General features: G+C 53.7%; 1 protein-coding gene across 4 annotated transcripts in view; it reads right to left on the bottom strand.

Annotated features, from left to right (window-relative positions):
- The window catches only part of PALD1 (phosphatase domain containing paladin 1), a 93,849-nt gene that overhangs the window by 26,645 nt on the left and 41,056 nt on the right, over positions 1 to 26,148 (bottom strand). For all 4 annotated transcript variants that reach the window (XM_054659686.2, XM_016918498.4, XM_054659687.2 and 1 more), the window contains exons 2-17: positions 19,465 to 19,678; positions 16,276 to 16,378; positions 15,539 to 15,718; positions 14,140 to 14,304; positions 12,812 to 12,972; positions 12,523 to 12,598; positions 11,520 to 11,671; positions 11,069 to 11,168; positions 10,750 to 10,854; positions 7,617 to 7,712; positions 7,115 to 7,243; positions 6,515 to 6,631; positions 6,276 to 6,431; positions 5,761 to 5,943; positions 4,279 to 4,419; positions 3,987 to 4,058 (exon numbers count right to left, since the gene is read on the bottom strand). In XM_054659686.2, coding sequence (XP_054515661.1) covers positions 3,987 to 4,058; positions 4,279 to 4,419; positions 5,761 to 5,943; positions 6,276 to 6,431; positions 6,515 to 6,631; positions 7,115 to 7,243; positions 7,617 to 7,712; positions 10,750 to 10,854; positions 11,069 to 11,168; positions 11,520 to 11,671; positions 12,523 to 12,598; positions 12,812 to 12,972; positions 14,140 to 14,304; positions 15,539 to 15,718; positions 16,276 to 16,378; positions 19,465 to 19,649 — 2,121 coding nt within the window. In that variant the 5' untranslated portion in view covers positions 19,650 to 19,678. The remainder of the gene's footprint in view (positions 1 to 3,986; positions 4,059 to 4,278; positions 4,420 to 5,760; positions 5,944 to 6,275; positions 6,432 to 6,514; positions 6,632 to 7,114; positions 7,244 to 7,616; positions 7,713 to 10,749; positions 10,855 to 11,068; positions 11,169 to 11,519; positions 11,672 to 12,522; positions 12,599 to 12,811; positions 12,973 to 14,139; positions 14,305 to 15,538; positions 15,719 to 16,275; positions 16,379 to 19,464; positions 19,679 to 26,148) is intronic.

Below are 26,148 nucleotides of genomic sequence, written 5' to 3'. Positions count from 1 at the left end.
TGCTGAGTTCCCCTCCAAATCTGTCTACACTGCACCTCTCTACAGCTGGCACCTGATCCAGACCCCCATCCCCCTTTGCCTCCACAGCAGTACCCTTCTGACCAGCGTCTCCACTTCCTCCCCACCCTCCCTCTCCCTGGTGGCCAGAGAGGTCTTACGAAAGTATAAATGTGAACCCATGTTTGTATAATTCCCGGGCTTTGGTCTCTTCATGGCTCTCTTGCACTCAGCACAGAAACTGGGGTCTAAAGGCTCCCCGCACCACTGGGTCCAGCCTACCTCTCCAGCATCACCCATAACCCCTCCCACCACCTACCCCCACCACCCTGCAAGGTCCCCACAGCGCCCTGTCCCGTGGTCGACAGCCACCTGCTCATCTGCTTCCACTTTCACACCCGCTCCCCACTAAGTGAGGGGCTTTCTGCCGGCACCTGGAGTGGTGCCTGGCACCTGCCCGGTGCCCCAGCAACAGCTGCCCAGTGAATGAATGAACACCTAACTCGCTCTCTTCTCTCTCTGGCTGCCACTTAAGAACAGGGAAGGACCTTTCCCCAACTCCTGCGCTTCTCAGAGTCCTGGCCTGGTGCTGGGCACCCCAGCAGGCATGGAGTTGCAACCAAGTGGGAGGAGAAAAAGGAATAGTCTGGAAGGAACTAGTGGCAGATCTGGCTCAGGCTGTGCCCAGGGGAGTAGGAGGGAGCTGTCCAGTCCACATCCCCAATCCCAAGCTCTAGGCAGGTCGCCAGGAGGGTGCAGGGAACTGCGTCCTCTGGGGGCCACCTCAGACAGAGGGCTGCAGCTTTTCACAGGGAACCCAACTCCTGGCCTCTGCTGCAGCTGTTCCTCCCCTGAATTCCACATCGACAGCTGTCACTACTGCAAAGCCAGAAACTCGAGGTCATCCTAGGTGCCCTCCTCACCCCACATCCAGGAGCCCTCAAGACCTACCAATGAGGACTGGGCTGCTCCTGCTCACCCTGCAGCCCCTCCTCACTCAGCTCCTGCCTCTCCCTCCACTCCCCAATCCACATAACTGCCTGCTGGGGCCCCCAGACTGAGAGCCTGATCACAACCTCCTCTGCCTCCCTTCTGGCCTCACGGTCAAGGTCAAACACATAGTGCAAACCTCCAGGGCCTTCACAATATGGGCCCCCACCCCTCAGTCCTGCCTGCTTCCCTTCTGACAAATCACAGCCTTACATAGTTCCTGCCCTTTCCAGAATCCCTCCTTTGCACACTTGATCCCTCTAGACACTCCCCTCCTCACCAAGGATACTCACTCATCTTCCCCAAAGGCACTCAAATGCTGCCTCCTCTATGAAGTCCTCTCAGGCTCCCTCAGCTGCACTCTTGGCCCTTAGAACCAGTGTCTGCTCTGGGCCTCTTCACGCTCTATTGATCCTTTCTCCCCAACAGACTGTGGGCTCAGCAAATGCTGAACTAATTGCAAAGGAAGCTGGTCTAGATTATCTGGGGGTGGGTGAGGATAGGGTGTACAGGGGTGTCTTCAGGTCACATGATGTAACTTTGGAACACAGGCTCTGAGGTCTACAGCCTGGCTTATACCCCAGCCCCACCTCTCTGATGTGGCCCTAGGGTAATAAACTTGTCTCCCCAGGCCTCATTTTCTCATCTATAAACTGGGAGCAGTAAAAGCACCTACCTCCTGGGAGCTGGGAAAGGGGACAGAGGGAGTACACACAGCTCCCAGCACAGGGCCTGGTGTGAAGAAGGAGAGGCCTGACCATCACATTCAAGGGACCGATGCAAAGACTAAACTCAGCTGGAAAATAAAACCCTCATACATATGGTCAAGTGGCTTTCAACAAGGGTGCCAAGACCCTTCAATGGGGAAAGACAGACTCTTGAACTAATGGTGCTGGAAAAACCAGATATCCACATGCAAAAGAATAAACTTAGATAACCCTTACCTCACACCATACAAAAAAACTAACTCAAAATGGATCAAAGACCTAAAACTAAGAGTTAAAAACTATAAAAGTCTTAGGATAAAACACAAGGGAGAAGCTTCATGACATTGGAGTTAGCAATGATTTCTTGGATATAGCACCAAGGGCACAGGCAACAAAAGAAAAAACAGACAAACTACATCAAAATTAAAAATTTTTGTGCATCAAATGACACTATCAATGAGTAAAAAGTCAGCCCACAGAATAGAGAACATATTTACATATCACCTCTCTTATAAGTGATTAGTTTCCAGAATATATAAAGAACCAAAACTCAACAACAATCCAATTCAAAAATGGACAAAGGACTTGAACAGACATTTCTCCAAAGAAGATATACAAGTGGCCAATAAACACATAAAAAGATATTGAACATCACTAATCATTAGAGAAATGCAAATCAAAGCCACAATATACCACTTCATACCCAGCAGGATGGCTATTATCCAAAAAAAAAAAAAACAAACAAACAAACGGCTGGGCACAGTGGCTCCCAGCACTTTGGGAGGCCGAGGCGGGTGGATCATCTGAGGTCAGGAGTTCAAGACCAGCCTGGCCAACACGGTGAACTCCCACCTCTAAAAAAAACAGAAAAAAGAAAAAAGAAATCAAGTGTTGGTGAGGATGTGGAAATATCAGAACCTTTGTGTGTTGCTGGTGGGAATGTAAAATGGTGCATATCCTGCGGCAAACAGCATGGTGGTTCCTCAAAAAAGTAAACAGAATTACCATAGGATCCAGCAATTCCATTCCTGAGTATATGCCCAAAAGAACTGAAAGCAGGGACTCAGCTACGTGCACTATGCATTTCATAGCAGCATTACTCATGACAGCCAAAAGGTGGAAGCAAATAGTGTCCCTTGATGGAGGAATGGAGAAACAAAATGCGGTCTATCCATACAATGGGATATTATTCAGCCTCTAAAAGGAAAGAAATTCTGACACATATTACAATGTGGGTAAACCTTGAGAACATTATGCTCAGTGAAATAAACTAGTCATAAAACACAAATACTGTACGATTCCACTCATAGAAGATTCCTAGAGTAGTCACATCCATTGAGACAGAAAGTAGAACAGGGGCTGCTGGGAGGGAGGATGGGGAATAATTACTGAATAGGAGAGCAGAGTTCTGTTTTGCAAGATGAAGGAGTTAGATGGGTTGTGGCAACAGTTGCACAACAACGTGAATGTACTTAACACCACTGAACTGTACATTTAAAAATGGTTGAAATGGTACATTTTATGTTATGCATATTTTACCACATAAAGAAAAGGAAAAAGGAAAGAATCAGAGAATCAGCCAGAAGAAGGAAGGGAGAAGCCACCGCATATGCAAAGGCCCAGAGGCTGCAAGAGCTTAGCAAGTGTGAGGTGCTGCATAGCGGTCAGGGCCTCAGGACTGGGGCGAGGGCAGGGGAGGGGCAAGTGGCGAAGTTAGCCAGTGAGACACGAGCCAACTGTGCTGCTGACTGTGGGTCAGCCATGGGCCAACTCCGAGGGACGTTGCCACGACTCTCAGGATGCCTGAGAAGATGGCCTGTGGCATGTGGCAGGTGCACAATACATGGATGACTAAATCTGGAATGTTTGTGGCTGGCCATCCAGTGCCCTAATCTGAAATAGAGGAACAGGCAGGGCAAAGTAGGCTGGGGACCCACACAAGGTCACCAACCACAGCTGGGTTGAAGGTACTGGGAGGTTGTTATCAACATTACCCAGACAAGACAGTGGCCAGTGACCTCCCCAAGGCACACAGCAGCCCAACAGCAAGGCCGGGCAGGGAGGGGTCCAGCCCACATCTCCATAGCCGGCCGTCTGCCAGGGCCTCAGAGCCAAGCTGTCCCATGCCTTGCTGGGCTCATCTATAAAATGGGAACAGGGAAGCACTGATATGATGAGGTGGCAGACGTGACTGCATTGGGACGTGCTTTGAGGACCCCTAGACCGGCAAGCAGGAGTCCTCCTCCTCCTCCCATCCCAAGGTGCCTCAGGGACCCCGCAGGGCATGCTCACCTGAAATTCACCCTTAGTGAACTTGGCATCAGGCACACTCACGAGCTCCTCCTCACCCACCTCGGGGAAGCCCTGAGGGAAGACAGCTGCTGAGACAGAAGCCCCCTCCCAACGCCAGGAGCCCCTTGCTGGGGAGGACTTGGGGGCTGCCCAAGACTGATGGAAGGGGCTCTGGGACCACACCCGGCTGTCTCTGCCCCTCACACCCTCCTGTGGAGCCAGTGTGCCTGGGACCTGAGTGTCTACCCTCCTCCAGGCGAACCTCTAATCTCACTTGAGAGGCCACACGTACTTGGATGTGCCAGAAGGCCAGGACAGCCACCACCATCGCAGTCGTGGTACGGCCCTGGCCGCTGAGGCAGCTGAACACGAAGCCAGTGCCTGGGTCCTTGGAGAGGGCGGCCCGCAGGGCCTCCAGCAGCTGGTCAAAGTCCTGGACGGGAAAAGCAAGGTCTGGGTCAGCGGGCGTCTCTTGGATGCACAAACCCCAACAGGGTCCCCATCCACATGGCAGCCCCAGCCACTGTCCTCGGGCCAGAAATTGTCAGGCTCCCAAGCTTGCACACACAAACAAAACTCACCGGGGTGCATGAGACCATGTGCGTGTAAACAGCTGCACCTGTGCAGTCGTAATCACCCTCACACCAAGCACCTGGACAGGATGTGTGAGCCAACACAGCATGCACCTGGGGCTCAAGGTACCCACCCTCCACCAGGCAGGACATGCACCTGTATGTCACCCCTGTGTACTGAACCCCTGGGCTGCACATAGACTGCTGGCCCTGCCACCCACCTGAGCTGGACCCAGCCCTGGTCCCACCATGGACGGGGGCCTGACCTCAGAACAGCCCTGCAGCACAAGGCCACCAGGAGGCAGCAGACCGCAGGCAGTGAGAGCCGCGAAGAGATGCGCCAGGAGGGGCTCAGGCAGGAAACGGACCCCATTGCCAGTTACACAGTACACAGCGACCCACCTACAACACACGCACCACGCACACGGTGGCTCACCTACAACACATGCCAGACACACGCACCACACAGGGATCCACGTCCGGTAAACACACACACTATACAGACACCCACAGTCACAGACCTACAGATGCCACACACACACATTCCTAACGACCCCTCCACAAACCCTACCACACACCACACCACTCCCCTAAAGATGGGTTTTCCACACACAGCCCCCAATACAGACAAGGGAGACATCACAAACTCCATAAAAAGACATGCACACACACACACATTCCACACGCCACCCACACACTCCATACACAGTCCCCCAACTGAGACACACACACCACGGACAACCTGGACATGTTCACCCTCAACACACACACACACCTTATAACAAATACACACACACACCTGTAACAGAATACACACACACCCCGATAACACACACACACCTATAACACACACCCATAACACAATACACACACATACACCCTACAACATAATAAACACATGTACACACATCTTATAACACATATGCACACACGTAACAGAATACACACTCCGATACACACACACCTATAACATAATACACACACATATACCCTATAACACATAATAAACACATGTACACACACACAAAGCTTGGAAGGAATGTGAATAAACCACTTGGGCCAAATCGGAAAACCTCGTGAGACCATTCCCGGGCCCCGTAGAGAAGCTGGGGTCGTTTCATTCTCCCAGAGCCCAGACCAGAGGGGAGACAGGGAGGCCTCCTGTCCCTCCCCAGTGGCCTCAGCCTGAGCAGCACCCTCACCTCCTCTCGGGGGGCACAGAAGTCCGGCATGGGGATGCGGTGGTAGGTGAGGCCAGGACAGGCCCTGCGGTGCTGGCTGAAGACCTCCTGCATGGTGAGGCAGGTCTGGAACCTGTAGGTCGGGGGGCCCTCCTTGCCTGGGGGAGGCTCGCTTAGATGGGCCTTCAGCTGGGCCTCCAGGGTCTGGGCAAGGGCAGGAGGGAGGACACAGGCCATTGGGGCAGGCTCTAGGCTAGCCCTGAAAGGCCACAGCCTGCCATGGCCAGGCCTGGCCCTGGCTTCCAGTCCCATCCCTGACCCCCCCAAGCCTCAGGGGTCACAGCCACCCCCTAAAGCCAAGCAGGTTAGCAGAGCACTTTAGTGGGAATCCTGAGTTGGCCACTCCCTGACACTGCTCCTCCCGGGGCCTCAGATTCTCCATCTGTCTGCGGGAGTGTGAGGCCTTCTGAAGACCCTCCCAGGCCACTCCCCAGAAGCCTCGGAGGCAGGGGTGCCTAGAGGGCAGGGGGCCTCACCTCCAGCTGGTCAGGAGCCACAGGGGGCCCAGGCCACCGCAGGCTGTGGGTGTGCCCGTCACACTCCAACACGGCCTCCTCCCGAAGGCTCACCCAGACAACCTTCCGCAGCCTCCTCTTGGCGTCCGTCAGGTAGGCCAGGATGCTCCCCAGGGCCTGGGCACAGGAGGGCCGGCAGTGAGTGCTCAGCCCTCCCTCCCCAAACCCACTGGGGGACCCAGGCCCTGAGGGGGGCTCACCTTGGCGCTGGGCTGGGCCGTGCCGTAGATGGGCATGCGGGGCACCCGCCGGAAGTTGGCCACATCCATCTCTCTGACAGTGCTGAGCGCGTCCGGGGAGACCAGATCGTCCTCCCGCTGTGGGAAGAGCACCGAGCCTGGGACCCACAGCAGCCGACTGCAGCCGCAGAAAGGGTCAGGACCTGGCCCAAGGCAGACGGGGGGCGGGGTGGAACCCGAGCTTCACAGTTTACAAAGCACTCCTGCACACTTGGAGCTTCCCCCGGCCCTGGCAAGAAGAAGTGCAATGGCGCCCACTCTCTGGACCAGGAAGCTGAGGCTCAAAGAGAAGAAGCTGGAGGCAAAGATCACAGAACCCTGCCCAGAGCTCTTGGGTTTGAGACTGAGGAGAAGGTACCAGAACAGCTGCCAAAGCTGCAAATGCTTGCTGGGGCCTAAGCATGACCCCATTCTGCTCACAAGAGGATCCCAACACCCACAGCCTCTCTTCTTCACCTCCTGCAAGGGCAATGCTTACCCCAACCCTACAGGAATCCAGTGTTTAGGGGCCAGGGCCAGTACACAGCCATGCCCACTTCTCCGACTGCCAGTCATACTCACCAGGGAGCCCCTGGCGATGAGGTCCCTCGGGGCCACAGGGCCTGCTGAGCTCAGCGTCACGGGCAGGCGGTACAGCTCAGGGTGGGCACACAGCCAGCGGCTGAAACTGAGGGCAAAGGCCAGCGGGTACTGCAGCCCGAGGCAGAGAGACGAGGAATTCAGGGGCACAGGGCCATCCTGAACCCTCCCTGCCCACACCATGGCAGGGGAAGCCCCAAAAGATATCCAACATGGCCCAGAGCAGGGACAAGGGAGTGGCTGAGAGAAGACCTGGACGTCTGGTGTCCTGGTTAAGGACAGAGACAAGGGCCCGGTGGAAAGAGGTGGGGCCTCCCTATGCCCAGCTGCTCAGGGACTACTCCTGAATCTGGGTCTCTCTTGGCCTCCCTTCCCTCCCCGGTTCCTTGGGGGGTCTCCCTCCACAGCAAGCCAGTCACTGCGGTGGGGAGGCTGGGAGAGGCCCAGGAGGAGGGGACGTAGGTCTGCTCCTCCCAGGCCCCACCTGCTCATGAAGGTAGTAGTTAAACAGGATCAGGTAGAAGTATCGCTCCAGGCTCCACAGCGCCCTCTGCCAGATGCTGTGTCGGCTGCCGCTTCCCTGAGAGAGAGGACAGGGTGTTAAGGACAGACTCCTCAGGCAGTCTTGTCCCTGTCCCCATCCCTGCAAGGGCAGGAGTTAAGCCTTGGAACTCCCCAGAAGACAGTCTTCCCCTCCCTTCATGACACAGTTCTGCCAGGCTGTAAGTTCTTCTAAGTGTCTCACCCTATCCCAGATGCTGTGGTTATCTGCGGTCAGGGGAGATATGTGGGTGACCACACCAGGCACTGTGGTTCTAGGTGCAGGGCTGGTCTCCCCAAGCAGGCTCCCAGCGCCAAGACAGGCAGGGGCTCCCTCACTTAGCTCCAGCGACACCCAACAGGTCAGGGTTGTGCACCCTCTGTGTTGAGGAAGCCCAGTGTGTGAACACCCCCGAGCCAGAGGCCCTCCCTTAAGAACTGGAACCTGGCTGGGTGCGGTGGCTCACGCCTGTGGTCCCGGCACGTTGGGAGGCTGAGACAGCCAGATCGCTTCAGCTCAGGAGTGCAAAACAAGCTGGGCAACATGGCAAAACCCCATCTCTATAAAAAAATACAAAAATTAGGCATGGTGGCACATGCCTGTAGTCCCAGCCACTCGTGAGGCTGAGGTGGGAGAATCGCTTGAACCTGGGAGGTTGAGGCTCCAGTGAGCTATGATCTCACCGTTGCACTCCAGCCCAGATGACAAAGTGAGACCCTGTCTCAAAAAAAAAAAAAGAACTGGAGCCTCTCCACAAGAAAATACAAATACAAAGACCCTCACAGCAGTGCTCCAGGGGAGCCATCCTAATTACTCCTAATTTACAGAGGGAAACGGAGATTCAGAGAAATTAGGTAACTTCCTTAAAGTCACACAGCTGACAGCAAACAGAGCCAGATTCCCCAAGTCTCCTGACCCCAGCCCAGCTTCCTCTGCATGGTGGGTTGTCCGAGAGAACCCCAAGGGCCCTCGGATCTCCAGGTTCTCCTGCTGGGTCAGTACCTTTTGGAGGGCAAGTGAGATTCAAGTGAGATTCACAGAGGTCCTAAAGAAGGGCCACGCCCTTTGGTGAAATTTAATCCCATCTTTGGGAATCTCCACCAGGTGTCAGCAAACTTTTTCCATAAAGGGCCAGACGGTAAATACTCTAGACTTTCAGGCTTCAGGGTCCCTGCTGCAGCTACTGAACTCTGCCATCCCAGCATAAGAGCAGTCGTGGGCCAGCAGAGTAGAGAACAGCAAGACTGTGTTCCAGTAACACATTTACAAAGACAGGCGGCAGGCTGGATTTGGTCTAAGCCGTAGTTTGCTGATGCCCAATCTAGACTAAGGGGAGAAAGAATCCTAAATACACAACAGCCTTCATTTTCATGAAGCTGCTCAACAAAGAAGTATTTACACTGATGGGGAACTGGAGCAACTCAATTGTCCAAGAAGAGGGGGACTGTTTAGTAAATCACAGCAGGGGTGACATTCCAGGGACTCTGTGGCAGGCTCTAAGTACTGTGTGGGATTTTTTTTTTTTGGTTTGGGTTCATTTTGTTTTGTTTTTTGAGACAGGGTCTTGCTCTGTTGCTCAGCCTAGAGTGCAGTGGTACGATCATAGCCCACTGCAGCCTCGAACTCCTGGGCTCACAGGATCCTCCTGCCTCAGCCTCCCTGATAGCTGGTACTACTGGGCACACACCAGCTCCCTGGTAGTTGGTACTACGCGTGCCACCACACCCAGCTAATTTCTGTGTTTTCTGTGGAGACAGGATTTCACCATGTTGGCCAGTCTGGTCTCAAACTCCTGATTTCAAGTGATCCATCTGCCTCAGCCTCCCAAAGTGCTGGGATTACAGGTGTGAGCCACCGTGCCCAGCCTTTTAAAAATATTTTTAGAAAGAAAAAGACCCAGTGTTTTGGGAGGCCAAGGCAGGAGGACTGCTTGAGGCCAGGAGTTGAAGACCAGCCTGGGCAACATAGCAAGACCCCATCTCTAAAAAAGTAAGGTGTGGTGACATGCACCTGTAGTCCCAGGTACTCAGGAGGTTGAGGTGGACGAATCCCTTGAGTCTAGGAGTTCGAGGTTGCAGTGAGCTATGACTGCACCCCTGCGCTCCAGCCTGGGCAACAGAGCAAGACCCTATTGAAGGAGAAGCAGGAGGAGGAGGAGAAGAAGAAAAAGGAGAAGAAAGGAGAAGGAGGAGGAGAAGGAAGGGAGGAGGGAGGAGGAAGACGAGAAGAAGGAGGAGAAGGAGGAAGAGGAAGGAGAAGGAAGGAGGAAGAAGGAGGAGGAAGGAAGAGAAGGAGGAGGAAGGAGGAGGAGGAAAGAAGAGGAGGAAGGAGGAAGAAGGAGGAGGAAGGAAGAGAAGGAGGAGGAAGGAGGAGGAGGAAAGAAGAGGAGGAAGGAGGAAGAGGCGGAGAAAGAGGAGGAGAGGGAGAAGGAAGGGGAGAGGAGGAAGAGTGGGGAAGAGGAAGAGGGGGAAGGAGGAAGCGGGGGGAGGAGGAAGGGGGAAGGAGGAAGAGGGCGAGGAAAAAGGGGGGAGGAGAAGGAGGAGGAGGAAGAGAAGAAGAAACAAGAAAAAAGAAGATGAAGCTGCCTCTGTGGCTTCAGATTCTTTCCATGCGCTGTATGATATAAACACTATCAAGCCCACCTCCTTTCGCTAAGGCATGGGGACAGGGTCTGCTGAGACAGCCTAGAGCCCATAAGTCTTTCAGAAGCAGCCAGCTGGACCAAACCCCAGTCTTCCCAAAGAAACACCAGGAGTTTTACTAGTGGGAGGCCATGAGTGGCCTGGGGAGTATCTGAGTCCAGGGGCCCCTGCAGCCCTGGCCAGCAGCCCCTTCCTCTGTCCTGTTTATTCTGCAGCTGAAGGGACCTGGTCAGGAAAAGTAAACTTCCCCTCTTCCTTGTCCTTCCTGTGGGCCCAGAGCCCCTATCTCCCCTTCCTCTGAAAACTGCTCTTCTCATGGGAGACGCAGCAGCCAGAAAAAGTCAGTCTGAAAGAAACCAGTCAACATGCCTAATGAAATCAGGCTGCAGGGCTCACAGAGAAGCAGACTGCTCACACGTCCTTCCATGCCTCACCTGGGCTGGGCTCTCCGGTCGGATACCTTCTAACTTCTTCTGGTTTTCCAAGACCACTTCTTTCAGGTCATGCAACTCGGCACAGGCAGTGATGGCTCTGTCCACCTGGTGCCAGAGACCAAGGCAAGTAAGAGGGAGGTGGGGGGGTGGGGAGCAGGGTCAAGGCAGAACGGCAGGAGAAAAGAGAAAAGAGAGGGAAAGAAAAAGATCGGCAAAGAGGTAGGGGAGGGTATCGGGAAGGAAGAGAGCCCCGACCAGTGAGAGGAGTGACCGTCCCCTCCACCACCCCTGCCCCAGCCCTTTGCTGTCCCTCGCTCACCTCTTCCACCATCCTCCTTCCCTGGGGCACCATGCGGAGAAAGCTCTGGATCACCTGGAACTGCTCCATAGGCAGGGGCTTGGCCTGCGTGGGGGCAGCCCTGTCGAGGCAGGGTCAGTACATTAGCAGGCTCTTCCAAAGGTCTCACACGGCCACCTGCCTGCTGTCTCCACTCATATGGCCGCTGGGGGACACCAGACTACAGGTTCCTTCTGAATCACATTGTGGGAATCAGGGGACATTTCCCCAACTAGGGAAACTGAGGCCCAGAAAGGTCAGGTGACTTTCTCCAGGTCTCCCAGCAAGTCTCGTGGCAAACCAGGAAATGAACCCCAGATGCCAAATTTCCAGCTCTGGCTCTGGGCTCCTAGACATGTCCCCACACTGTGGGGCAGCCTGTCCCCTCCTCGGCCCCACAGCCCTTCAGGACGCTGGGCCCCGGGCCACTCACTCTGGCTGGGAGGTGGTCCCACTGCGGTGAAGCAGGATGAGGGTGCCCAGGACCATGCCCAGGTTGGTCCTGCCCATGCCCATCTGGCAGCTGAAGACGAGGGCTGGGGGAGGCCCGTGGGCATCGCGGAGCTGCAGCAGGCTGGGGGTCTCCTGGGAAAGACCATGAGGATCAGGCCCCAGTGAGACCAGGAAACCCTGGGCTGAGGCCTGAGCAGGGGGAAAAACATGACATCAGCCCACCCTGCCCCACGGTCTGCAGCAAAGTGGGCTCCAATAGGTGTCTTGGCCTCTTCTGCCAAAGCCACAGCCTGATCAGCTCCACCTGCTCCCTCCCCAGGCCTTGGAGGAGCTCAAAGAACTGGAAGTGAGAGTGACTCAGAGGGCACCAGGCCAGTATTAACACCTTCTGCAAGATGCCAGTGAAATAAGATAATGCCCTGAAGGGGGCTGGAGAGAAACTCCGCCAGGACTCAGGAAATGTCAGCTGAAGAGTCTATAGGGCAAGAGTCGTTAGCTCCACTAAAGAAATGAGGAACTGAGGTCTAGAGAGGTGAGGTGATTAGTCCGGGACCACACAGCAAGTTAGCAGCCCAGCCACGGCCAGCAACTGGGCCAGCGGTCAGTGATGGACTCTGCCATAAGAGAATGCACAAACACACACCTACATACAGGTACACACACACAGACACATACACACACAGACACATACACACACAGAAACACATGTATCCCCACACAGAGACACACAGACAGGAACACACAGACACACAGAGAGACACATAAACATGTACACACACTCCCCACAGACACACACAAAGGCGCTGACACACACAGACATATACAGAGACAGACACCAACACACGTCCACCCTAACATGCTCACATACACAACACAGAACGAAGCCTTCCTCTGAGGAAGGCGAGAGGCTGTGCCCACCCTGAGCACCTCCATGGGGACGACTCTCAAGACTCCTCCCCCATGCGTGCCCGTGCCCCAGTTACCCGGAGAACACTGACAAAGGCGTCCAACTGGGCCTCCAGGGGACTCCCTTGCTCGGGCAGGGGCAGGCGGTGGTACCTGCCAGGTGAGGGAGAGCAGCCATCAGGCAGGCACCCACTCTGGGAATCCCCCTCACCCCCTATTCCCAGGCACTGTTTGGAAATGGGCCCCACTGTGGGAGACATGGGTGTGGGGGACTCCGCCCAACCTGCAGACGGTGAAACTGAGGCTTCAGCTGGAGAGCAGGACCTGGAGCACCCATGGCCAGGGCTGGGGGTGGCCCTGTGGTACCTGTAGGTGGGCTGCAGGAAGAGGGGCCGCTTGTACACCTCCTCCGTCACATGCAAGTCATCCTCACCACGGATGGCCACGGCATGGGGCTCCCCCCGCAGGTCCTCGGTGTTATGGTACACATGATATGTGTTCTCGCTCAGCTGGGCAAAGTCGTGGATCTAGAGGGAGGTGTGGGGGTCAGAGGGCCATGGCCTGAACTTCAAGACCCTCCCTGAGTGCCCTGGCTGAGCTCTGGAGTGACCAGACCATGCAGAGGCCACAGGCAGGCTTCTGCCCCCCATGAGGGAACTACACAGCCAGAAGTGCTCTCTATGCCATTCCTGGGAGTTCTGAAGGAATCGGGGTGCCTACAGAGGGGCAAGGCGGGAGGGCTCTGCCCAGTGGGTGCAGGAATTCACAAAGCCACCAGTGCCAGGACGGGGGAGGTGTGGTCAGCTGGGAGCTGGAGCCGAGGGGAGCAGAGCACACAGGAGGCCTGGAGGGGATGGGAGAGGCAAAGAGCTGGGCGCCGGCATGGCCTCGGTTCCTGACCTGGAAGTTTCTGGGGACACTGGGACCCCACACCCTATTCACACACCTTCATGGTATGTCAGCTGCCTCAGAGGCCTCCACAAGCCTCTGTGTTATGGAAGAGGAGGAGGACAGAGGATCCTGAAACAGGCCCACAGACCCACCGAGGGAACTGACTCAGAGGCTCGTGGCTCTCAAAGCGTTGAACTACAGCCTTGGTCCTTCTGGTCTAGCGCTCTTTTCACTCACCTAGAACCCTTTCTTTTTCTTTTTTTTTTTTTTTTTTTTAGAAAGAGTTTCACTCTGTAGCCCATGCTGGAGTGCAGTAGTGTGATCTCGGCTCACTGCAACCTCCGCCTCCCAGGTTCAAGCAATTCTCCTGCCTCAGCCTCCCGAGTAGCTAGGATTATAGGCATGCGCAAGCACGTCCAGCTAATTTTTTGTATTTTTAGTAGAGACACGGTTTCACCACGTTGGTCAGGCTGGTCTTGAACTCCTGCCCACCTCGGCCTCCCAAAGTGCTGGAATTACAGGTATAAGCCACTGCACCCGGCCCACCAGACCCCTTTCTAAATAAGGACATTGAGCATCAAGGAGACAAGCAGGGTGGGAAAGGGGCAGAGGCAAAGAGAGCTAGAATAGGAAGTCCTTCCTCTGGCTGCCCGTGAGTCAGCCTTGCAGCCAGCCACTCACCCAAGCAGGGCACAACAGTGGGGGAACATGGGCCAGTAAGAGCAGGTGAGCTGGCCCCAAAAAGAGCATCTGCAAAGCTGGGCTGTGGGCTGGGGTCTCCCGCACACCGCACTGGTCCTCACCTCTTTCCGGATGGCCAGCTCCAGGCTCTCCACCCGGACCCCGGGTCCAAGGCCCTGGAGGTTCTCATGAAGGTTCTGCTTGTCTCGAGGTGTGTAGGACACAAAGTCCTCATCTGCACGCAGGAAAAGCACAGGTTCCTCCCGCACACAGAAGATGACACACTCCTGCCAGGAGCCCGAGGGGGAAGGAAGCCATCATCATGATCCCGCACAGACACCTGCACCACTGCCCCACCTCAGGGCCTCTGCCCAAGCTGTTCCTTCCTCCTGCACCCCACGCCATCCCTGCAACCTGAATCCTACCCAAGAAACAAAGCTCAGTCCAAATGCTACCTCCCCGTGACCCTCCCAGTCAGCAGTGACCCCTGCCTCCTGTCAGGGTCAAGAGTCCTTCATATGAATCTCTTGGCGTTAATTCCTGCTTTGTACTATCAATGAATGCATCTTTTCCCCCTTAATGGACCACAGGTTCCTCGTAGGCAAAATCATGTCCTGGTCATTTTCATGTACCCATAATTCCTAGCATGGTGTCCTAGCATGGTGTCCTGGATAAATCAGGTGTTTGATGAACATCAGCTGAAGAAATGAATGCCCCATGACCACGCAATCATTCATTCACTGAGCACCATACAGGCAGAGGGAAATGTGTGGGCAGATGGTCCCCTTGAGGAACTTATCATCAAGATGGGAAGATGGGACCTGCACACAGCCCACACCCCCACCCCATTCTGTCTCACTCAAAGCCTTTCCACCTTAACTCCGGGGTCAATTCAGATGCAGCTGCACTCAAGAAGCCTACAATCACAGCAGACCCTCAGCCTGTGTCCTAGGGACACGTAAAACCCTGCCTCAACATCCGACAGGTAAGAACAGTCCTTGAAAGCAGGCACTTGGGAATTCAGCTGCCTGGGTTTGGGTCTTGGGGTACCACTCATGAGCTGTGTGACCTTGAGCAAGTCACTTAGCCTCTCTGGGCCTGTTTCCTCCTCTGCAAAATGGGAGACAAACTGCCACTCCATCACAGGGCTAACATCAGGACTTAAGTGTTAGCTGTGATCACCATTCAGCAAGCTGTCAAATTATGAGCTGGCTCCTCCTGTCACCCGGTCACGCCCCCTGCTTCCTCTGAGGCTCCCAAGTAGGGTCTATGAAGGCTTCTGACCTTGTGCCCCGCCATCCAGTCAGGACATGCAATCAACATTCACCAGAATTTCCCAACCAGACCAACAGCAGTGACCGTCCTGGCAGGCAGGGCCTAGTCCAGGCCACTACCCCACCTCTCCAGCATGCAGCAGCCCCATGCAGCAGCCCCCTCCAGCGCCTCTAAAGCTGCCCCTCCAAGGTGCCCCTCTCCCTGGCTTTGGGGACCTGGCTTCTGCCTGGGAAGTGGCATACTTACCCTATGTCCGTCCTTCTGGAGTTTCTGGAGGACCCGCCTGAACCCTGAGAGGCTGGGCTGTCCCATGCCGAACACAGTGAGCCCACCCTGCACCTGCCGGAAGTTGGGGGCCCCACAGCTTCCCACGGTGCCCAGCACATCCATCTTCTCAGTGACATCCCGCACCAGGAAGTAGCGGCCCTGGCAGGGGAGAGCCACAAGAAGGTCACTCAGATGGCTCAGGGGTATTTTCTGCAGATGGAGCTCTGTCCTGGGCTCCAGGGGACAGGGATGGGGGAAATAGGGGCAAGAAGAACATGATCCTGCCTTCAAGTTGCCTGCAGTTCATGGAAAAAACAGACAAAATATATAACTCTCTGTGATCTGGGGAAGGGTATCATAAAGTGTAGGAAAAGGAAAGACAACTCCTCCAGAGGGGACATCAGAGAGGGCTTCATGTGGGAGGTGACGTCTGAGCCAGGCCTGGAGGAAAGAGCAGGGAGAGGCTCTCCAGAGGCAAAGCTGGCTCTAGGGTAGGAGCTCCCCTGGAAGGGGCTTTTGTAGGAAGGCAGAGCTGGGGCACCAGGAATCAACCAGAGGACCACGGTGCTAGCTCCATCCTAGGGCCCTGCCAGTTCTGAAAATGGGCAGAGAGACGGGGAAAGTTGGGGAGGGCCAGAGGGAGGTGAGGGAGGGAATTCATGAGAGATAGGGGTGGGAGGCAGCAGGCGGGCTGGCAGGGTAAGGCCTGAGCTCACTTGCACCAGGTAGTGCTCAGGGGTGTTGTCCGAGAGCCGGCCCAACGTGTAATGAGCCTTGAGCAGCTCATCATGGATCTGGAACTCCTCCTTGCAGTTGTACCTGGGGGGGGGGCAGAATGGAAACTGAGTCAAGCAACCTCCTTGGTCAAGGCCAGCTCCACCCTCACAGAGCCCACCGCAGGAAAACCCCTGTGGCTACGATTTGTGGCAGAGACTGCCCATTGTCCCTCAATATCCACTCTTCCCTTCTTCCTCAACAAGAGAGCCCCAGGGCTGTGACTGAGGACTGAGCCACCCAGCTGAAGACTACATTTCCCAGCCTCCCTTGCAACTCATTGTGGTCACATGATTTAAGTTCTGGCCAATGATGTGAGGAAAAGTGATGTGTGTGCAAATTCCAGGCCATTCCCAAAGAGAAGAGGTGCCTTCTATTTTGTCTTCTCCCCTTCTTCCTGGCTAAAATCCAGAAGTGATGGCAGAGGTAGAACATCTTAGATGATAAGACGGAAGCCACATGTTGATGATGTTGGAGCAATGAGGGAGAAGGGGCCTGGATGATCACGGAGCAGCCATCCCAGCCTGGATGTCCTCGTGGACTTGCATGTAAGAGATGAGCTTCGTCCTGAGGAAGGCATCCTATCTGGGTTACTTTATGACAGCGGCCTAGCCTGTACCCTGAAGAAGACAACATCACTGGATGGTCCCTCCATCAGATTGTATTGGAGGGACAGTCCCTACACTGCTAACTCCACACACAGTGAGGTGGTTTAGAACGCAGGCTTGGGGCATGAAGCCCAACTCCACCCACCGCTTGGTAACTCTATAGCTTTGGACAAGGAGCTCATTTCCAGGAATTCCTACCCCCAAGACTGTCCTGAGAATTAAATGTGCTAATGATTGTAAGTGCTTAGCCCAGTGCCTGGGGCACAGTAAGCATTTATTAATATAATTGTAGTTCTACCTCCACACAGGGCTATTTCAAACAAAACCCACAGATAAAAATCAAGATTTCTGTAGATGCTAAACCAGGTAAAAGTCCAAACACTCAAACAAGATTTACTGTGCCCTCAAGACACAATAGCTCCGGTGCTGATGATAACAATGAATATGACAGAGCCTCCCAGAGTTAATGATCTGATGTTAGGTCCTCTTGACAAAAGAAGTGCCTTCATATACACCATGGAATACTATGTAGCCATAAAAAATGATGAATTCATGTCCTTTGTAGGGACATGGATGAAGGTGGAAACCATCATTCTCAGCAAACCATCGCAAGGACAAAAAACCAAACACTGCATGTTCTCACTCATAGGTGGGAACTGAACAATGAGAACACTTGGACACGGGAAGGGAAGCATCACATACCAGGGCCTGTTGTGGGGTGGGGGGAGGGGGGAGGGATGGCATTGAGAGATATGCCTGACGTGGATGGCGGGTTGGTGGGTGCAGCACACCAACATGGCACATGTGTGCATATGTGATGGACATGCACGTTGTGCACATGTACCCTAGAACTTAAATTTAAAAAAAAAAAGTGCCTTTTGGAAAGGCAAGGGGTGGAATGGGTATGGCAGAGGAGCACTAGAAGAGGCCTGGGTTCCCACTCCAGCTCTGCCTCCTTGTTACCACGTGACCCATGGGGAGCAAATCTCTCTACCTCCCTGAAACCCAGTTTTCACATCTGAGCTAAAATGCATTAGATCACGGGTTGCCATTCCTTTTCTGGAAAGGGCCACACAGTAAATACTTGCTTTGTGGGCCATACAGTGCCTGTTGCAACTACTCAATTCTGCCATTGAGGCCCTAAGCATCCACAGATACTATGTAAGTGAAAGGAAGTGTCAACATTCCAATAAAACTTTATTTGAAAAAAACAGGCCACATTGGGCCCGCAGGATGTAGTTTGCTGACCCCTCTATTGGATGATTTCTAGAGGTCCCTTCCACTTCAAACATTCTACACCCTCAAAAAGTGCTGCGCTCATGGCTGGCTCCAGGCCCTAAGCACAGCCCTGTGTACAGGATTTTTATGGCTGGTCAGCAACTGTTCTGAGACACATCACTTGGTTAAATATTCTGAATGTCATCTCTGCTTATGTTGATAAGGAAACTGAGGCCCAGAGAGGGAAAGGAACTTGTGCAAGGTCACAGAACAAAGCAAGGGCAGAACCAGGCCTGGGGCACGAGTCTTCGTGCTACCTTCAGGCCCCAAACCCACCTTTGTCATTGTCAGTACAGAGACTCCATATCAAGTCTCTTTTATATGACATCCCTTTTCCTCCCCTTATCAGAAGCCCAAGAATTGATTATGATGACGGTTTTCCTGGCAGGCCCCAGAGCTGGCAGGCAGGGTTTATCATTCCCACCCCTCAGGTTTCCTTATACAGAAGGACCCATCTGCTAAGTCTTTGCCAAACTTTGATGTGTGGAACACATTTAATTCCTAGCTAGTCATCTCCTGCTTCCTGCATCCTGGAAGACCCAGAGGAGGGGAGCACAGTGGGCAGAGGTGTGGAAAGTACGAGGCTTCTCAACGCACCAGGAGATGGATCCAACATCCCCTCCATCTTCCTGTCCTCCCCAGCATGGCTCTCCAGCACCCGCCCCTTCCTCCAAGCCCCACAGGGCAGACAGGGTTTCAGGGACCCATCATAACCCTCTTCCTCTGGATGCACACAGTATGTACAGATCTCAGAACACCAGAACATGCTGCCAGAACAAGCCCTGAGGGGCATCATTAGGACAGCCAACTAGCAGCTTCCAGCTCCTTCAGCCCAAGGCCCTTCAACAGCCTGGTGTTAGCCTCAGTTTTGAGCCATAATTACTGTCTGTGAAAAAGAAATCCCAATTTCATCCATCAAGTACATAAACTTCTTTTGAAAATGTTAAGCCAAAAATTATTTTTAAAAGGGGGGTCCCCCAGCCATGCCTCCTCTTCCGCATTCCCTCACACTGTGGACGTGGTGAGTAGCATGGGCTCAGAGACCCATGACAGAGACCAGCTCTACCAGGTGCATGCAGTGTGACTCCCTATGAACTGCTTCATCTCCCTGGGCCTCAGTGTCATCATCTATGAACCCGAATCCAGTCTGCAAGCGTTAAGTGCTGTATGCCACTGCACCCCCAAGCAGGTCCCCCCGCCCATCATGTCTCCCAGGGACATGGGCACACTCCCCCTGCCACTCACGTGATCACAACAGGGGCCACCTTGTTGGGGATGATGGACTTGGCCTTGCTGTTATGCAAGCTAGTGGTCTGGAAGGAGTGGACGCTGACGGAGTGCCGACTGTCCATCGTGCCGCTGCCCTGGAGGCCCTCAAACGGGGTGCCTGCCGAGACCGTCTGCTGGGCTGTGCTGGCCGTTGTACCCATAGTCTGCCGGCAGCCTCAGGACCCCAGACCTGTAGGATAAGAGGGTGTGCAGTGAAGGAGGGGATGGGAAAAGCCACAGCAGGAGACCTGACCCACCTCTCGCCCTCCACCATACAGAGAAAGGCAGCTCACTCTGCAGCTGGAGACAGAGGCAGGCTTGCCACCTACACCCTGGGGCCCAGAAGATCACATGCTCACTGAGTGCCTGCTCTATACCCGGCCCTTTACCGATGCTTTGGGGGAGTCACGGACATAGACAGACATAAAGATGCAGCCCCCAACCCCTTTAGTTTACACTCCTCTTGTGAAAATGAGACAGAAAGAGGTGAATCATCCACAGCAGGTCAGGGCCTAGAGTTCAAAGTGACTATTTCAGGTGGTATAGACAAAGGCCAGACCTTTCAGGCTAGGAGAAGCAGGAAATGTCACCGAGAAAGAACCAGGGGCAGATAGATGCAAAGAAGGAAGTCAGACTTGGATTTGAAGGCCTTGGATGGGAACGGATGCAGAAGGACATATAGCCACGAATGTCATAAAATAAGGCCAAGGAAGTCCAGATTAGGTGAGCTATCAGCAGATCAAGTGTTCAAAGAAAATACCAGGCCCCAAACTCAACATCAACATCAATATCTGAATTGGTGGCCGGGTGCAGTGGCTCATGCCTATAATCCCAGCACTTTGGGAGGCTGAGGCAGGCAGATCGCTTGAGACCAGGAGTTCGAGACTATCCTGGCCAACATGGTGAAACCCCATATCTACTTAAAAAAAAAAATACAAAATTAGCCAGGCATGGTGGCATGCACCTATAATCCCAGCTACTCAGGATGCTGAGGCACGAGAATCGCTTAAACCCGGGAAGTAAAGGTTGCAGTGAACAGAGATCGAGCCACTCCACTCCAGCCTAGGTGACAGAGTGAGACTCTATCTCAAAAAAATAAAAAATAAAAATCTGAATCAACATCTATATCCTCAACAGGCACAGCTCCCACCCCACTTGAAGAACACCGGGCACCCTTGGGGATTTAGCAGTCCTGCAAGGCTCCCTCCTAAGGAAATACTTGAGGATGTGTACACAAAGTGGTGTACCACGATGTTTTGTTGACTGGGGTGTTGTTTATAATCACACAACATTGGAAACAACCTCTAGCCCACAGCAGAGGATTTGCTGAATAAATAATGAGACATCTACAGGGTAGAATGTTAAACAGCCATTAAAAATATCATTGGCTGACATGGAAAGACATCTAGGACAGAGCAGGTTGCATAGGAAGTGCAGGCCACAGCCCCACTGTAACTCACGAAAGGGCATCAGGATGAGTCCAAGGGACAGACACCAGGATGCTAGCATGAGTTATCTGCAAGTGATGAGATTATGGATGATTTTTATTTTCTCTTTTTTGCTTATCTGTATTTTCTAATTTTTCTCCTCCAAACACTGGGTAATATGGTTAAAACCTATTTAAAGAATAAAGGAATGGCTACAAAAGATGGCTGGGACATCTTTTAAGGGCTGGTCAAGGGATGGGGAAGGAGTGGCTCAGGGGTCTGAGAGCCAGAGCTGCAGAGAAGGGAGGGGGCTGGGAATTCCACATGGACAGAGGGCGACAGACAGGAGGGACAGAGGCTCAGGGAACTTTCTGGGAGCTCAGTGGCCACTGGCTCCACATACTGATGGTCCAGGACTGGGGATCGGGGCAAGCTGCCCTGCCAGCCCCCCACCCCTCGACTCTGCAGAAGCACCAGGACAATAAGCATCCTTGGACAATAAGCATCCTTAGAGCACGGCAACCTTCCCAGCTGCCCTCAACCAGGCACAAGCTGCTCCACATCAGTAGGGACTGTCTGCTCCCAACCATCCACACTCCCCCCAGCCCTCCCATAAGCAGCAGCATCACCTCAAGAAGTGGAAGGTAGGGTCATGGGGTCAGCATGAAGCTGAGGTCAGGTCAGTCTGAAGGCTGAGCTCACTGTCCCTTCTTCCCCAGGTCCTGAACCAGAGCTCTGATCCCCAGGTGGGTGTTCCCCAGGCCTCCTCTGGACCATGCACTCAGGGTCCTACCCTAGAGCCACCTCCCATTCAGGGACTCTCAGAGAGAACAACTCCAGACTCATCGGCCCTCCCAGAACCTTCTCAAACAGCCACCCATCCCTCTCCAGTCTGGAAAGATCCCCCCACCCCCACCCCCACTCACGCCTGTCACCCTTGAAAACTCCCAGGAGCCTTGTGACAGCTTCGTTAACACACACACCTTGTGTTTAAAAGAGCCCCATCTCCATGGTGCTCCACACCCTAATTTCTCCCTCTCTTTCTCTCTCTTTTTGGCAAGGGTGGAGGGAATGAGCCTCTATGTTCCCAAACAGAAAAATAGGCAGCTCAAAGAGGGGAGGGAGCTCTGCAGTGGCCCCCTCACTGGCGAAGGGCAGAGCGGAACCTTCTCTCCACCTCACCAGCCCTGGCAGGCCCCAAACGGCCCTCATCAAACTTTCCCAGACCCCTCCCAGCAACCTGGGCCAAAAAGACATGTGTGGGAACAGCCTGGAGAACAAGGGCTCAGGGCAGCTCTCCCGAGGGAGAGGATGGGCAGGACACAGAAGGGTCTGCAGAAGGCAACAGCTAGCCACAGCTTCAGGCCAAGGCCAGGCATCAGGGCCCGTCCCCACAGGGCTGGGCTCGGCCTGACACCTCCGCCTCTCCTCCCCTGCCTGCCCCCAGCTCCAGTTCCAGCCACCCTCACCTCTCATGGGCTCCAGAGGCAATGACAGGGCACAGCTGTAGCTGGTGCCCTGCAAGGGTGGCCCAGAGATGACACAGATGTTCACAGCTGCAGGCCGCAGGGGTAGAACAGGCAGTTAGGGGTGGGAGAGCAATGTCCTTTGAAAATCAAGCCCACCTCCAAAATATCTAGAAGGGGGTGCAACCCCAGGCTTGTCACACTGTAGCTCTTACCCTGAAATCTCTCTCAACTCTGCCAGAAAGAACCTCACCAGCGTGGGGCCTTCCTCCTGCTGGCCACACACTGAAGGGCCTTGGACCACTTCCTTCCCCTCTCTGGGCCTCAGTGTCCACAGCCACTGTAAAATGATAGTGAGGGTTGGGATGGTCTGAAAGCCCCTTCCAGCTTCAGGGGGATCTGGCGCCTCAGATTAGTGGTCCCAGTGGTCACAGCACGGCTGTCACCTGCCAGGGACAGGGGTCAGCAAAGGTGGGGGTGCAGGTGGGGTGCCTAGTGCTCAAACCTCTGCTAGGGAAAGACAGGGGGAAGTGGGTTGGGATGAGATGTCCCTGCATAGTTGGTGAATGGTTTATGCCTTTATTTCCTACCTTCTAACTCTCCTTTGGTCATGAGTGAGGGCTGCCCCTGCAGTGACAATGGAGTATGAGGCAGTGCCCACGGAGCTCACGGCCATTTTCACGTCACGTCGCAGTGGGATCTGGAAATGTCGCTTACGATACCACTCTTCTAAACAACAGTCATTATCAGACCCATCAGGGACCACGTGAGCCCCCGCTCCCCTGCCTACAGACGCTGGGCTGACGCACCTGGCCAGCTTCGGGCAATTCTGCACCTGGTGCTCTTAAACCACTCCCCACTCCCGCTATGGGTCCTCATGATTCAGGTGAACTCAACAAGCTTGGAGAATCCTAGCAATCCTAGACAGAAGCCTGACCTTGCCTTATAAAACTAGCTGCAAAGAAGCTGCAATTACATTTGCAAAGTGGGATTTGCAATACTTGGGAAACCTCAAAAAAAAAAAATCACAACGGCCTGGGTGTCCACCATGCGGGGCACAAGCCTTTCCCTCAAAGACACTCCCCAGTGTGACACCCCCATTGAAGCTGAGCCACTGCAGCCTTGTCACTGATGAGTCTCTTCAAAAGTAAAATGTAACCTTAATTTGCCTAATGGGTTATCTTATTAGTGCAATAATACCTAAGGACAAATATTACCATTTGTTTACTGTTTATTATTTAAACGCAATGTGTTTAAGTATTTTGACAGTTCTCTCAATGAAACATATTTCCTTTGTAACCCCACCTATTTTATGTATTTAAAAGCATTCTGAGAAGGAATCCATGGGCTTCTGCTTGGGGGTCCTTGGCACAAAAAAAAAGGGGAAACCAGCCACGCTTGCTTCATGCCTGTAATCCTAGCACTTTGGAAGGCCGAAGCGGGCGGATCACTTGAGGTTAGGAGTTCGAGACCAGCCTCGCCAACATGGTGAAACCCCGTCTCTACTAAAAATAAAAAAAAATTAGCCGGGCATGGTGGCGGGCTCCTGGAATCCCAGCTACTCGGGAGGCTGAGGCAGGAGAATCCTTGAACCCAGGAGGCAGAGGTTGCAGTGAGCCGAGATCGCACCACTGCACTTCAGCCTGGGCGACAGAGCAAGACTCCATCTCAAAAAAAGAGAAAAAAGAGGAAACCTTGCTTTAAGGGAAGAACATTCCCCACCCACAAACACAGGCCCTCTTCCATCTTCTCTGCTTCTGTTATTAATATTCCAAAGCCCTCATGAAGCGCTGGGCACCTTGCTGGATGCTTTATGTCATATCAATCCCCAGAACCCTAAAAGGATGAGGCCTCATTGTGTCCATTTTCAGATGAGGACAGCTGGTCTTTGGGAAGGGGCAGCAGTTGACAACTGCCCCTCAGCTTCCTCCTTGCCTCTTTAGAGCTGACCCTAGCAGTAAAAGCACCTCACACTGTCCCCTTCCCTCTTGGATCTGAACAACTCCCAACCCCATCCACTCCACTCTCTGCGGGAACACCCTGACGAGGCCTCCTAGAGAGTTACACAGCTTCCAATAGACAGTCAGGGACTCCAGGACCCATCTCACCCATGGAAACCCTCAGTATCCAGCTAAAAAGCCACAGAATCATCCAGGCTGCAGCTCTAATGGCATTTGAGAAAGTCTGGCACACAGACATGCCATTCTCCTGCCTCTCATGGCAGTCGGAAAAGAAACTGGCGGGCGCGGTGGCTCACGCCTGTAATCCCAGCATTTTGGGAGGCTGAGGCGGGCGGATCATCTAAGGTCAGGAATTCGAGACCAGCTTGGCCAACATGGCAAAACCCTATCTCTACTAAAAATACAAAAATTAGCCGGGTGTGCTGGCAGGCACCTGTAATCCCAGCTACTTGGGAGGCTGAGGCAGGAGAGTCGCTTAAACCCAGAAGGCAGAGACTGCAGTGAGCCGAGATCACACCATTGCACTCCAGCCTGGGCAACAAGAGCAAAACTCCACCGCAAAAAAAAAAAAAAAAAAAAAAAAAGAAAGAAAGAAAGAAAAGAAAAGAAACTGACCTATGGAGTCCTTGGCAGAGAGGTCACCTCATTTCCTTAAGAGGACTCAAGCTTCAGAAGGTGGGACATTAGCTCCAATTCACCCATTAGCTGCCTGATGCTCCAACATACTCACCCAACCTGCCAGAGTGGTGAGCCTTTTGTCAATGGCAGTATTCAAGCCCAGGGGAAGCTAGAGATGCCCATTCTGGGCCCTGGGGTAGGAACAATAGGCAAGAGGTTCAAGAGCTGATTCCTAAATATCTTGGGAGTGGAAGTCCATTGCTTTGTGTATGGTTCTGGGGGAAATGAACCATCACCATTCCAATCTTGGTTTCCCCACCTAGAATCTAAAGTTTACAAACCCCCACCTTCTTTGTCCTTGCCAGGGTGCAGCAGCCACAACCTCCCAGCATGTCAAGCCCAGTGGGCTTGAAAAAGATGACTGGTAGCTTTTCCAAAATAGAGTCTGGCTTCTCAGACTGCAGCAGAAAGGTGGCTGTCTGCCACTGACCCCAGCCACTACGCCCACCCCGTCCCTTTTTCCTGCCCTCCCCGCCCGCCGGAATCCCAGACCCTCTGGCACAATCCCAAGTCCCACCTTAGAGATGCTGAGACCACAGCAATCTCCACAAATGGCTGTTGCTGCAAGACCCTATCGCTGCTGAGGCCTAACCACTCAAGACCCCCTGCCCTGTATCCCCCAAAAAGCAGATTCAGAGCTGGCCACATCCCTGAAGTTCATCTAGCTGTTGTGGTCTGAATGTTTTGCCCCTAAAAACTCATATGTTAAAATCCTAATCCCAGGCTGGGCACAGTGGCTCACACCTATAATCCCAGCACTTCAGGAGGCTGAGGCGGGCAGATCACCTGAAGTCAGGAGTTTGAGACCAGCCTGGCCAACATGGCGAAACCCCGTCTCTACTAAAAATACAAAAATTAGCCCAGCGTGGTAGCACACACCTGTAATCCCAGCTACTTGGGAGGGTAAGGCAGGAGAATCACTTGAATCTGGGAGGCAGAGGTTGCGGTGAGTTGAGATCGCGCCACTGCACTCCAGCCTGGGCGACAGAGCCAGACTCCGTCTCAAAAGAAAGAAAGGAAAGAAAGGAAAGAAAGGAAAGAAAGGAAAGAAAGAAAGAAAGAAAGAAATCCTAATCCCCGAGGTCATGGTATTAGGAGGTGGAGGCTTTGGGGGAGAGGGGGTAATTA

Source organism: Pan troglodytes, chromosome 8, assembly GCF_028858775.2.
Source record: "Pan troglodytes isolate AG18354 chromosome 8, NHGRI_mPanTro3-v2.0_pri, whole genome shotgun sequence".
Classification (NCBI taxonomy): Eukaryota; Metazoa; Chordata; class Mammalia; order Primates; family Hominidae; genus Pan; species Pan troglodytes.
The sequence above is the reverse complement of the archived record's forward strand: the minus strand, read 5'-3'. Positions and strand labels throughout refer to the sequence as shown.